Raw genomic sequence first — 14,405 nt, 5'->3', positions numbered from 1 at the left:
CACTAAAATAACAAACTGAAAAGCAAAACTTTTTTTGCTAAAAATATGAAAACCACAAATCACATCACACTTCACAATCACGCAATATTTGATTGGCAGTCAACAAGCAAGCAAATCATCGTAAAATTATTTATTATTCATAAACTTGATACAAGTTTACAAATTCTGTACATGGTCGAAATTTCACTTGCAATGGAAAAGAAAAAACAAGCCAAACCCAGCACATGGCCCCAGCGTGAAGTTGAACAGCGTAACTACCAATAGATGGCACCACATCAGAGGCCATCAATGACCTATGGGGACTTGAGAACAAACACTGCCCAATAGTGAAGGGCAAGCAAGCGATGGGCCTATATCTCTGAGGAAGGCTTTCTGATGACAGCCAGGGCCAGGAGCATTTAGAACTTGTATGACAGTTTATTGCCATTTCCGACAATACCTTTAAAATAATACCTGTGGCTCTAGATGGCTTTACACTGACTGAAGATGTATAATCTTTTTATGTGAGAATTTTATTCCAGGACAGTTATTGGCGAATAGTTAAGTTTCGAGAGGACCATGCTATGTTCTTTAGCTCGTTTTGGCCAGTACTGACCAACTTCAAACCATCAGTTAGAAACAAGACACACCCATCCTTCCACGCCCGAGGCCATCATCGCAAAGAACAGTTCACAGCTAAAACCCCACCGCTGGTGGCCGGAGTGCACCACCAGGTTATGTCATGTGCTGTTATGTTTGTCAATCAGAGCTCAAGGAAGGAATATTGAACAACTTTTCTCACCCCTGGCTCAGACATTATATTCCTACCTAACTCATATTATACAAGGTTAAATTCAGTGTTTGGATATGACATGATCTTCCAGGTGGACCAAAGAGGCACATTTTAAGCATACTGTGCAAATACCAATCAGCGGAACAAGAGCACTTGCCACGCCTGTCGTTCCTGGGTTAATGTCCAATAGCATATTTGGAGATAAAAACAGAAGAAGCATGAAGCGTAAAGTAACACCATTACCCTCCAGACCACAGACACCAGCACGGCTCCAGTGTGTGTGTTAGCATGATGCGCTGGGCATGGCCGTGCGGCTCCTGTGTGTGTGTGTGTGTGTGGCAGAGGGCTGGTTCTATGAAGAGGAGGCCCCCGTTAGCATGGCGTTCATTTTTAAAGGCTATACTTGTTCCTGAGTTTCTACAGAACATAATGAAGGGACATCTTTAAAGAGACAACCCTCTGTACTCACTGTTTTGTTTTTTTGTTTTCTTTTAAACTCCAAGTAACAGTGAGTGACAAGATTCTCCATCTCCAACTGCAATGCAAATGTCGATGGTGCATGCTGTACACTTGAATGTTCTAAAGCAAACCTAACCCAGCAATGGAACAAGTTATAATCCTTTTCTATAATGTGCATCTTAACAGCTTAACACTGTACTATGATAAAAGAATTCTGTTATGGTATTATCCTTTCCACTCTATTGTATTCGGTTATTGAGCAGCTACGCTTGTCAAAAATAGAAAACATAAGGCTTAACCATATTTTTGTACAGAACTACGCTAGTGAGAGGATTTAATGTAATGAGGAGTCAGCTTATAACATTAGGATACAGCACAACCTTCCACCCGTACTGACCACGGCGAGAGAAGAACACAGAGAGGCTTCTACATCGGCCTGCAGACGGGACAGACTGTCACCTCTACTACTGACCATGTTCCCTGTTCACCTCTACCCCTGACCAGACGCAGTGTAAACACAGCCGCCCAGTCTCGACCTCACGCATGCGCGCAACACAAACGCACGCACGCACGCGTGTCTCTGTATTACTATTAAAATCTGCTCAATATCACACACGCGTATGCAGGACTACTTTTCAGCTATGGTACAATGGCAGACACCTCCCAGTGGGGCCTTCTGAAGCCCACGCTTGTGTCTATCTGGGGGGTTAGCTACATGCTAAAAGCTAGTGAGGACATATGTGCTGTCGGGTACTCATCGGTGGGATTAGCTGAAGTCATCATGGTCATCTCTTTCTCGCCCTCCACTTCATGTTTGGTGTCAAGACAATAATCATTAAGACAATGGAGAGTACAATACAAGCATATAATAGTCCTGTAACAATCTCAAAAGTATGAACCAGAACATTTCACACACTACAAGAGCTTCAGAGAAGACCAGAGCAGCGTCTCTGGAATGGCTGGCCAGGGCAGTCCAGCTCCACTGCGTCCCCGGCGTCTGTCCCGCCGTCTCCGAGAGCACTCAGTCCCTCTCCCACCAGCATCTGAGAGTCGAGAGACAGTCCCTCTCCACCCTCTGTCCCAGAGACAGGAGACAAGCACACGCCTGCAGCAGTGGCCTTCTTCTCCTCAACGAACTCCAAGCTTACTGAGCAGCTGGCCACCACTGCAAGCCCACTGCCACACACTGGCCATGGGAAATGTCAGACGTCCGTAGGGGAGGCTCCAGCCAGGCCCTCCCGTTCGCTCCCAAGTTCTGGCGGAGCAGAGCAGAGCTCTGGCCTCCGACCTCTGACCAGACGTCTGGTCCTCGCTGAGCCCGAGTGGACAGAAGCCATTCCAAACAACACAACGGAAGTCCGTTTCCATGGAGACGGAGGGCGCCTCCCTCCCAGTGAAGTCAGTGAAGTAGGGAAATATTACACAAAAAAAGAACAGGGGAAAGAAAACAACTACTGAAAGAAAAGAAGCGTAAGGTTTGACCTGAAAACTTGTGCTCCCAGTACACACAGACAGAGGGTCCAACTCTAGCCATCTTCTTTTGGAGGGGTGTACCAGCCTGGGGAGGAAACAGAGACAGTACAAATAAAACAACACAAAATATACTATTTCTAAAGAACAAAACCGTATGACAATATAAACAATATGACAATCAAGGAACAAGGAGTTTTGGGAGCAGCTGAAATTCTTATCCCTTCAGTGTTTACTAACAACACGAAAACACATTCTCCAAATCATTGACGATTTACAATTTGAAAATTAAAAAATGTGACACTCTAGCCTACAGGTTCAACATAAGTGGTTGTAATATTACTGCTTTAAAATCTAGGACACAGTGTAGGAAGGATGTCTCATGCCATCTAGCTGTTCATGGTACAAAACACACTATTTTAAGTGCATTATAATTTCAGTTCTGACACTTCAACACTGGTGCCATTTCAGAATGCATGTTTAGGAACTGGACAAATCTAAAGCCAGGGTATCTGCACATTTTCTAAGTCCAAATTGAAAGACTTTTAAGACCTTTTTAAGACATCTAAATGGAAAAATTAAGACTATACCATGGCAAAAAAGATACATACAACAACTTAAAACTGTTTTATGCAATAGTTTTTTTCTACTAATTTCAACCCACCCCATTTTAGATGTCTACAGAAGTTACCAAATATATTTTGGCAAAAGACAATAATTGTGAGTGAATTACCTTCACAGCTATAAATACCCAATTTTAGGGTCTGGGCTGCTTGCTTTTGAAGCTGGCTGTACATATCTGGTTGTGCTACTGGCTGAGACTGACTGTTCTACACCTGTATCTGTAGTAGCCTAGGCTACTTACCAAACATGTGTACTGGACTAGATTCCCTTCAATATTTTTTTCTAAGGTAGAATAAGCTATTTAAATACTTTAATAGGCCTACTTTATATAATTTACTATGTGCATCTTTTGTCCCATATGCAGCACAGCAAATCAAAGTTGATCCACTCCTTTAAATTTTGCACACCAGTTGTATTTAAACCAACCAAAGCTTGACTGAAACATTGTAAAACCACCACAACCACAAAGTGAAACCACCCCATTAATTAAGAGACAGGTCCTCCTCGCATGTTCCTGCTGAAAAACTGCTGGTTTCATCTCAAGCATGCATGTTTTTTTTTTTGTAGCCAAAATTTTATGTAGTCGCCGACATAAAAAAAATGCGGTTATATTTCACAACTTTTGCGAAGTACTGGGAAAGGCTGGCAAGCAAGCTGCAGACAGATATTACAGATATTTACTTAGGCTAGGCCAGCAACACACGCTGGAGATATGCAAAAAGGTTCCTTCGTAAATTGCGCAGCATATTATCACGAGTGACAGAAGCACCGGTCCGCGCATAATTTGACCAGAAGTCTTCGTGTCTATAGTTTGTGAAACGATGCTGCGTCCGAGCAGAGATTCTAAGCCCAACGCAACTCCAAAACGAGGACAAATGAGCGTCCGGCTTGAGGCTGCGCCGGACAGGGCTTTTAAAATACGTATGTCCGGCCTAAATCCGAACGTATGGCCACCCTATCGCTAACTGGCCTACTAACTCCCTACTTTCTCCCTCTCACTCTACCGTTCACGGCTACCTGCGTATCTCTCAGGCCTCGACTACACCACGAAAACGTCAGGCATATTTTTACATATTCTTACCGTTTTCACACCTTCAATGACACCCGTGAAAAACATCTTCACGCTGCAACCACTACACTTTCTCCAGTAGCCTTATAGTCACTTACAGTTGTGTTTAAAAAACACACGAAACCGGGTGGAGACATTTCACTCGCTCTCTTGCACTCGCTGGAGGTCCCATAGCCTACACAAATTGAATACCTCCTTTTTTGAAAATTCAAGACATTCCAGACAATTTAAGACTTTTTTAGGCCTTAAAAACCTAAAGTTGTATTTAAGACTTTTTAACGATCCGCGGGAACCATGTAAAGCGTCAGCACAGGCCAGGATCATTGTAAGCAAGCCTGTTTAATCCATTAAGATGAGGATCTATCCAGACCTATTCTGAATAAGGTTACTCAAGAAAAGCTCTTAGAAATCCATCTTACCATTCTTTTCATGAATCTGCACCAGGGACTTGTACGACTGTTGTGCTCTGGCCAGATTATACTGGTTCTGTAAAAGCAAAGGACACGCGTGTTTAGTCCTGTTGGTAAAAATGGCATACCAAAGTGAGACACGAGATCCAGTCACAGAGAAGTACAATCAAGATGCAGAGTTTAATTTGGCTGTATACAGGAGAGAGGCACACACGAATCACAATGCACTCCAGAATATGCGCCTCTGACTTGACACAGAATTATCCAGGGTTTAAGTATACAACAGCAAAGGATAGATAATCATACAGTAACAGTGGCAGAGTCAGGAGACATCCAGGCTACCCTAATCAATAATGCAAATGGCTTTTGACGTAAAACAAACAACAAGAAGTGATATCAACTCTGACGCCTTATTATCAATGGTTAGGACAGATATCATACAGGGTCATGAAGTACGAGCATACTTTTATTGTCGAAGTGACATTAAATCACATATTGGAATATTGGACCTAATGCTCTATTCCACTTTCTCTCACTCCTACACCACAGACCCACCGCTACAGGGCTCGTGAGCAGACAGAAACACTCTCTTCAGACTGTGGGTGCATGTGGAGCACCATTAATGAATTACAGTACCTTATTGGCTCCAAACTGGATTCTGGCCTTCCCTTTCACCAAGGTGGCGTTGATCTGCATGATGACGGACTCTATGGAATAGGCACTGCTCCAGCCCTGCGACAACAGAGACAACAAGAGAGAAAGGCGGGGCGGGGGAGTAGAAGGGGGGTGCATGGGGGTAGAAAGGGAGGGGGGTGCAGGGAGTAGAAAGGGAGAGAGGGGGGTGGGGAGTGTAAGACAGAAAAGGGGCATTTAACTTGAGGCGCACAGCTGTTTCAGCAGTAGACGTGCATCACCACACATGACATTTCATTTTTTACTTCTGAACTGTTTATGAACTGTGACTATGTCCAGTCAGCTGCATATTAAAATCGTTAAGACTGTGAGATCATTTTAATATTTTTTAATTAATTTAAAGCTGATGTGTACCAAGACATGCTAAACACAAACCTGTTTAGTGAGCAGCTCCATACACAAGGCTCCTCCACCAAGAACGTAACTGTCACAGTAAGATCAAAACACAGTCAGTCTGAGGCATCTCCACAGTAAGATCAAAACACAGTTAGTCAGGCATCTACACAGCTTCAGTAAAGCATGAGATAGGAAGACCATTTCACGCATGAGGACTGAAAACTGAGCCAGACAACAGACTACTAGCAGGTAGTAAATGAGAAATGAGTAGGGATGTAACAATATGCTCAACGATTCACAATATTAAATTCACAATGTAATTTTCTCAGGATGTTTTATTTTTTTTAGCTGCAAAAGCTGCAGCATTGTTTCCTGCGGGGAAGGGACATATAGGCCTACATATATATGTAGGCTATGTATAATATATATATAATATAATAATATGTTACTCATATATATATATATATATATATATATATATATATATATATATATATATATATATATATATATACACACACACACACACTTTTCTCCTTGGGACAGGCCCTTTTGAGTCTGGGAAAAGATTTTCTGACCTGTGCTGCAGACAAATTATGACTAAAAGCAGATTACGCCCTAATCTGTTTAAAAACTGCATTGTTATACATTTTTATCTCAACCGGTTGTAATCTTCACACGTGTGCATCAATTTTTATCTGATTCACAGTACATCGTTACATCCCTGGAAATGAGGGAAGGACAGGAAGGAACAGAGTGATTAAGGCTCTACAATGTTCCCAGGAACGCATACTTACCCTCCAGAGAGAACAGGGGATACTACCCGTACAAACGGTGGATCAAACGGAAAATTGTCCTGTAAACAAAAAAAACAACCAATTTAGCTCCTTAACATCAGCGGGAGCTTTTGAGTGGTGAGACAAACAGGAACGTACTACACGTGGGAGCAGTTAGCGTTGGCACCTCTGGGGTTTATAGAGGAGAGAAACGTGCAGCCGGGGAGAGGAACCTACTTTATAGGAGAAGTTCAGCAGGATGTAATCCACTCCCTCCTTCTCCTTCAGGACCTGCAGATCGCTGTGTAACGGGCTATCAGGGTCCACCCTGAGGACAAACAACGCAAACACAACACGTGACTCTCAAATTCACTCTGCAACTTCTTTTCACTAACATCATCGTTATGATGAGCAAAATTCAGATGAGGACAGGAAGCATGTAAATGGAGGGCAGAATAACATTTCTGGTATGAGAGACTGAATTAACACGCACAAGACAACTAGACAACAATCATTAAAAAAAAACATGTTGAATTTAAACCATAGCATATAGCTATTGATATAGCCACCTGTCCCCAATGGCATCACCAATTTTAAACCATAGCGTAAAGCCACCTGTCCTCCATCTGGTGAAAGCACAGCCCTTTTTACATCAAATGAAAACAAGCTATTCAGTGCAACATATGCGTCTCTCAAGGGAAACTTCTACTTAAGACAGATTTCAAGACGCTTTGCATTCAGCGACATTCAGTCACTTATTGAAATATCCCATAAAAGTGTCAGCTAAATGAAAATAAATGTAACTTACGTTTTCACCTTGACATGCCACTCATAAAGGCTGTCATTGACTAGCTCCACTGAGTAGATCCCTAGAAGAATGCACAGAAAACATGAATGGGACGAATGCACAGAGCCATGTTTGTTCTGTGAGCCATGAGTTCTTCACCACACTCACCTGACTTGAAACTCTGTGATCGATAGATCTCCCTGAGTTCCTTCATGAGACGATCCGATGCCTGAACCGAGCCCGACACTGCACCCTGCACAACACAATCCAACACAACCAAACACATGCCTGTGAAACACAGGTCAATCAGCATCCTTCAATACAAAACAAGAATATATACATGGAGCATTCAGCACTGTCCAGCCCTCTGCTGGTTCAGCGGAGATACATTGAAACAGCACCCCCTGCTGTCCAATGGATGTACAGCACTGACATTTCAGTACTACATCCCTGACAGCACGACTATATAGGTTCGACTATAAAGGACTTGAGGAGGAGGCTTGCTTAGTAGCAGTTCTGAGAGACCACTAAAGGTGTGGGTTTTTGAACATTCTAGCATAAGATTCCGCAACAATTGAAGGTTCTATGTTGAATTCAATGAACCCAGATATTCTTTTACTTTAACGTTAATTTTCCAAACATTCCCGTCACACCGGTGTGACGGTATACCTTTAAGGGTTAAAGATCCACAGTGACTGCAACCTCCCGTAGCATAGACGTAAGAACCCTCCTCTACGGGTGGGTGTCTCTTACATTTAAGTGATCCTGCCTCTGGTTCTTGCGGATCTTCTCCAGGATGGCCAGGTTCTCCTTCTCGATGCCGTCGTCCTCTGACTTCTTGACCTCAGCAGGCTCCTCCTTCATCTCATAGTGGTCAAGGTCCTCAATGTCCTGCTGCCACACAAGATACACAAAACCAGTGATATAAAGCTCTGGAAAAAATGACCACTGCACATTTTTCTGATGTCATCCTACGGTTGCTGAGTGACATTTGAATAATTGACAGTCATATTCAAATTTGCAGTGGTCTTTTCATTTTGAATACTAGCGCAATTCCTGTGCAAACATGCTATTCCTGTACAAAACCCGTATCCCGATTACATGCCCACAGGTAGGACTGCATTAAAATAGGATGATAGGGAAAAACATAATTTCAGCTAAGCATTCAGTATTAAATACTGGATATTATATTACGTTATAATAAATGTGCAGTGAGCAGAATTTAAACATGGCTGCATCAGATATTTTTTATAGATCAAAATGACATAAACAGCTGTTTTGAGTTAAGGCTACATTTCGCCTATTGAATAACTTGATCAAGAAGACAAACCATTTTGTGGAATGATGCATCATCATGAAATTTGCAACAATGTAACTCAAAAACAGTCTCTGGTAGCCTATTGACATCACACTCTGACCACTCGCTGTCTGTAGCTGGCCATGTTTTGCATCATTCTGAAATGTCCTTAAATTCAGGACCATTACCGCTCAGTTCGTGCCCATAGCAAGACACCTGCCAAGTCTAAAATCAATCGGGTGAATGGTTTGAGAGATATGTGAATACAAAAAACAGACAGACGTTCGTGTAATTTATAGATAGATGACTCATTTGAATGTCAGCAACTGTAGGATAACATCAGAAAAATGTGCAGTGGTCTATTACTGTTTTTCAGTACATGCTAAGTAATCAAGTCCATCAACGGCAGGAATCAATAATCAATGCCAGGAAGCTACAGCACAGGTGGAATATAATGAATAGGGAAGAATACCTCTCCCATGTCATCTTCCTCTTCGTCTTCTGAGGTGTCTGTGGTGCCATGCTGGGAAATCAGAAAATGTGGATAAATATCTATACAACTCAGAGGGAAAAAGAGAGCCCATAAGCGGTCATGATTCAGGTTCATTTACTGGTCTGGTTTATTCAGAAGTCCTATCACAGACAGCGTTACTGTGCGTGCAGGGTTACTGAGCCGTCCTTTCACAGACAGCTTTACTGTGTGCAGTGTTACTGACAGTAGCGGTTAAGTCATTAAGAGACCTCAGACCAGCCTCAGACAAGTCCAGGAAGTGACGTCAATTCCGAAAACAAGTACATAATTTACTTTACTCTTTATGGAGAATACAGCTGAAAAAAATGTGTTTTCTTTTACAGTTCATGGAAAAAAGTCACATTAGGTAGAAGCTTTTTATTATTATTCGTAATTCACATTTATTTATTAAATAATCTATCGCGACTGACTGTCCACGAGATCTGCCAGTCAGCTGGAAGGAGCTTGTGACTCACGCATAGGGAATCACGGCAGATATTGCGCAAAATTTTGGTTTATGGCTATCGTTCAGGTGTCCTTCCTATTCATTAGCATGAACATGATGACTGACTAAATAAATGACTATGATGTTTAATAAACCATTGTAGGCATACAAGTTATCATTATATCACATCACATCAATTAAGTGTTTTCTGTAGGCTAGGCTACTGTGTGACATGCTTTACACTAGGCTACAGCATATAAATTAACAATAGGCTATCGACACGTTTGCAGTATCACTGTTGCAGAAATCACATACAAGAAGGCATCCTCTTGATTGTTTGTACATTTTTGCACATTCCAACATAAGGAAGCAGTATGAGGAAACTTTTTTCTGCCTTATTTTCTAACGACTTTTACGAGTCTGCAGTATCACAGCTGTTACAAGAGGGTCTGGTGTCCCTTTGTTATGATGCACTTCCTGTGACGCGGTCATTTGTCTCTAAATGGCTTAACTCCCTCTCGTTACTGAGCTGTGCCAATCCATTGGGCCGGCTAGCATCACCTCAATCCAAAGGCCTCTATGCCGTCAGTACCCTACTTCAAGCTTTTATGTTCTCCCTGTAGGGACATTCCTCTGTCTACTATGTAAAAATATACCTTTATGACTTGGTTGAAGATGTGCCGTTATCTCAAACAGAAGTCTTTCTGTCCTGGCTAAACAAATGCTCCTGTCTTTCTTGGGTAGATATGTAGGTTTATATCTTGTCGATCCTGTGAGTAGTCATGCACAGGTCTGTCCTGCAAGTAAAAACATACCTTTCTGCCCTACCTGTCTGTCCTGTTAGTAGTCATGTACCTGTCTGTCTGCCCTGTTAGTAGTCATGTACCTGTCTGTCTGCCCTACCTGTCTGTCCTGTACTCATTTACCTGTCTATCCTGCAAGTCATTTACCTGTCTATCCTGCAAGTAGTCACATATTGGTCGTTCCTGCAACTGGTCACGTGCCTGTCTGTCTTACCTGTTGGTCCTCTGAGTAGTCGTATACCTGTCTGTACCAACCTGTCTGTCCTGCAACTGGTCACGTGCCTGTGTGTCCTACCTGTCTTACGTGTTGTCACGTACTTCTGTCACATACCTGTGTGATCACATACCTGTCTGTCCTACCTCTCTGTCTTACCTGTCTGTCCTGTGCGTGGTCACGTACCTGTCTGTCCTGCACGTGGTCACGTACCTGTCTGTCCTACCTGTCTGTCCTGCACATGGGCACATACCTTCCTGTCCTGGCTGATGGGACCAGCAGGCAGTGGCTGGTCCAGCATTTCCACATCAGGGTGCTGCGGCAGGTTGTAGAGGCGGCACAGGTCACAGATGAGCCGTTTCAACTGCTGCAAGAGCTGCACAACCCAGCACACACAACACACACACACAGAGAGAGAGCGAGATCTAAACTACAGACATTGTCAGTTCCATGCTACATACACACACACACACACACACACACAACCAGACATCCCACCATAGCAGAATTTATGGCACGTCCAGCAACTCCCACCCAATCCACAGGGGTAAACAGCAGCCGAGTGAGGCCCTGTGCCCTTTCACATACGCCTTCACATCACAAGGGCGTGTGCCATGTCAGGGACATGCCATGCGAGAGGGCTGTGGTATTGGGGGCCTCTATTGAGTGAGGGCTGTGGTATTGGGGCCCCCCTGTTTTGTGCGTTGAGTGAGGGCTGTGGTATTGGGGCCCCCCTGTTGTGTGCATGGCGTGAGCGGGTTCCTTCTCTTACCAGAGTGTTCCCCCTCCTCACATCGTCCAGCCGCTCCAGTACCTCAGCCAAGCTCGGGTCTTCAGAGTCAACAAACCATATGGGCGGTGTAGCTGGGTAAGACTCCTAACAGACAGATACAGATACAAGGATACAAGGATACAAGGAAGTTTATTGTCACATGCATATAGTTACTGGAAGTAAGAAATGCAGTGAAATTATGTCTGGTGTCAGCCTATTTGTGCATTAATGGGGGTAAAAGTGCAGTAGAAGAGGGGTTTAGTAGATTAAGTGGCAAGGGCTGCATAAAAAAGGTGAGGGAGGATTTGGATTGGGTGGGGGGCACCAACAAGGAGCATACAGACACAAACAAGATTAGTTTTCAAATGGGGGGCACTCTAGCCTGGGTGTTCCCATGCTGCCTTGCGCGCGATTTGATTCATGCTGCTAAGGCAGCCTGGAGACCATGGAGCAAATTTTCACCTGAGATAGGGAACCAATCACAGAACAGGGGGGAAAGCAAGACGATGATGAGCTATGCACAGACGCATTTGATAGACATCCGTGGCACCCAATAAACGGATCTGGGCATTTTTTTCAAATACAAGAAAATGAACGTTTGGTTCCCAGACCACGTCTCATTGAGAAGTGGTGGCGCTTGCCAGGCTAGGGGCACTCTCAGTCTCTGCATCAATTAAGGGCCGCACACCAAACACCGCTGAATGATGTACACAAACAGCAGTGATGGCAAGATTAAACATTTTTTTCAGTATCAAACATGTCATTGTTTCATTCCTGGCTTCAACACTGCTTTGTGAATGAATTTTAGATAAAAATTGGTAGATTTAAAAAAAATTCAGGGGGCATCTATGGATCTGCACAAGGGCAGCAGGAATTGTTCGCTAGGTTCAGCACTAATTATAATATACTGCATTTTAAATAAACATGATGGACAGCATCCATCTTCCAGATGTGTCTAACTCTGACAACATAAAATTGAGTTATCCAGAAGAATCATGAAACCTGCAAATACCTGCAATTGTAAAAACAACACTATTTTGCGTGGGTTAACATCAACACACGATTTTGTGAGATTGTATCAAATGAATGTCGGGTTGTGGATATAAGAATGTTTTTGTGGTCGAAGTATATGGCATCACCTATGACGTTGTATGCAAAAAAAAAAATCCAGCCTCGACAGATATCTCAATCTGAGTTATTGTGAGCTGAGCTGTTATGAAAACAACATAGGTCTGTAGATAGGGGTGACTAGTTGATAGTAATTTATTTCTGTTAAATGTCAAACTTGCGTAACTACGTTGTCTAAATGAGCAAAGGTGATCCTCTTCGTTGAAATGGCGTCGCAATACAGTGTATAAAATGTAAAAACATGACGCGTGCAACACTTGCTTTTCCTGTATGAATAACAAGCCAACAACATAACGTCACTACGCTGCAAGCTAGGTAGCTAGCTACTAGCAACGTTGTTCTTTTGCATGAAAACATTGCGACCGACCAACCATTATTAATTGTCACCATAATATTTAAAAAATATACAATATTGATTAAAATGTAATAAGGACTTATGTATAGACTCTGCATATAAAAATATACCTTAATTTAAGTTCAGGTGTCAGGATAATACAAACATAACTAATGACAACTTGCTATCGTTAGCTAGAAGTCACCAACAAATATTGACAACTTATGGCAACGTTAGCGGTGGGTATAACCGCTTAACAGTTAAGATAACAATTTACAAGTTATCGCATTAGTTATTCTGCGTGTTCCCTGGCAAATAAATAAATTAGTAGTTAGAAAGCTAGCTAGCTGGATTGGACATAACTTAAATATAACTGAGGAGCTAAGAAGGCTAGCAGCTAGAATTTCTAGCTTTACGACCAAGGCAAGGCTTCCTACTAGAACTAGAACTAGTTAGCAAGTAAGCTAAACGCTGATTGCAAATTATCTCACGTTAACCGTTAATGTTAGCTATGATGTTTTTAGTTCATACCAACGCGAAAAGAACCTCAAATGTCGCACGTTTTAGCTTTAAAGTGAAAGCTATGGGGAAACTAGCTAACGTAGACAGACCTAACGTTTTGACCATCCGATACGTTCAGTCCGTAGGTTCAGTTGCTAACATTAGCTCGTTAGCATTAAAGCTATAGTAACTCCTCCATATTACGTAGCTAATGTTAGCTAGAAATATTAGCTAGCTTTCAAAACATCGGCCTTCATGATTGTCTTCTCAGATGCCTTCATTTAACATGAGTAACAGTAGTATACATTGCTTTATGACAATGGCTTGTTATTTTCATGTTGGACAAAAGTTTAGATTTGTTTCCCAACCCATTAGTACGAACAGCTCGCAGTTGCTGAGTTGATTCCGTAGCTTCAAAGTAGGCAACTGCTTTGGACACACTAGCCAAGATTACTCCATGCCTAATAATACTACAACTGTCAATACCCGATAAAGGTGACAGTGCACATACACATGTAATGCCATATTGTTATTTTGACTACTGCTACCTCATTTGATACACAACGCGGCCTCTGACCTTTTTTCTTTCTTTCGGAAATTGGGCCTAAACAGAAAGCTAGCTAACCAGCTAGGTACTAGCTTGATGCTCAAACCAACAAACTCTAGGATACCCTCATCCTCTGTCATCTTACCGTGATGTTGCAATGTATAATCAGGAGCTTTTCGCCGGTCACATTGAACTGACAACTGAGTTCATCTGGTTTCCAATCGATGATTCTGAAACGCTCGTGATTTTGGTCAAAAATTGACTCCAGAAACTTTAATTCGGCCTTGAGCCCCGATACCGACATCTTCCACTCATCTCCGGCCAACCCACGGGGAAGGGGGGAAGTTGCAAACTACTGCGACCGCGCAATCGAGCCTGAACCAGAGACCTTGCACTGCTTGATGGAGGCAGTAGGCTACAGTACATGACATAGGTTCCAGCAGATAAAAAAAGTAGC

General features: G+C 42.7%; 1 protein-coding gene across 4 annotated transcripts; it reads right to left on the bottom strand.

Moving 5' to 3' along the window:
• Positions 1-115: 115 nt before the first annotated feature.
• Positions 116-14,356, bottom strand: LOC125303101 (ubiquitin-conjugating enzyme E2 Q2-like). 4 transcript variants are annotated; one of them, XM_048256624.1, is made up of 13 exons: positions 14,094-14,356; positions 11,439-11,543; positions 10,920-11,042; positions 9,166-9,216; positions 8,150-8,290; positions 7,565-7,664; positions 7,418-7,478; positions 6,847-6,937; positions 6,631-6,689; positions 5,873-5,921; positions 5,441-5,536; positions 4,814-4,880; positions 116-2,789 (listed from the first exon to the last, which is right to left on the bottom strand). In XM_048256624.1, exons 1-13 carry the CDS (start codon positions 14,250-14,252, stop codon positions 2,758-2,760), a joined length of 1,134 nt encoding a protein of 377 aa, XP_048112581.1. In that variant the 5' UTR covers positions 14,253-14,356; the 3' UTR covers positions 116-2,757. The 4 variants fall into 4 exon arrangements, with proteins under 4 accessions (XP_048112581.1, XP_048112584.1, XP_048112583.1 ...); XM_048256627.1 differs by having other exon boundaries at positions 7,565-7,649; XM_048256626.1 differs by having other exon boundaries at positions 8,150-8,287.
• Positions 14,357-14,405: the final 49 nt, after the last annotated feature.

This window comes from Alosa alosa, chromosome 11 (genome assembly GCF_017589495.1).
Source record: "Alosa alosa isolate M-15738 ecotype Scorff River chromosome 11, AALO_Geno_1.1, whole genome shotgun sequence".
In the NCBI taxonomy this organism is placed as follows: domain Eukaryota; kingdom Metazoa; phylum Chordata; class Actinopteri; order Clupeiformes; family Clupeidae; genus Alosa; species Alosa alosa.
The sequence above is the reverse complement of the archived record's forward strand: the minus strand, read 5'-3'. Positions and strand labels throughout refer to the sequence as shown.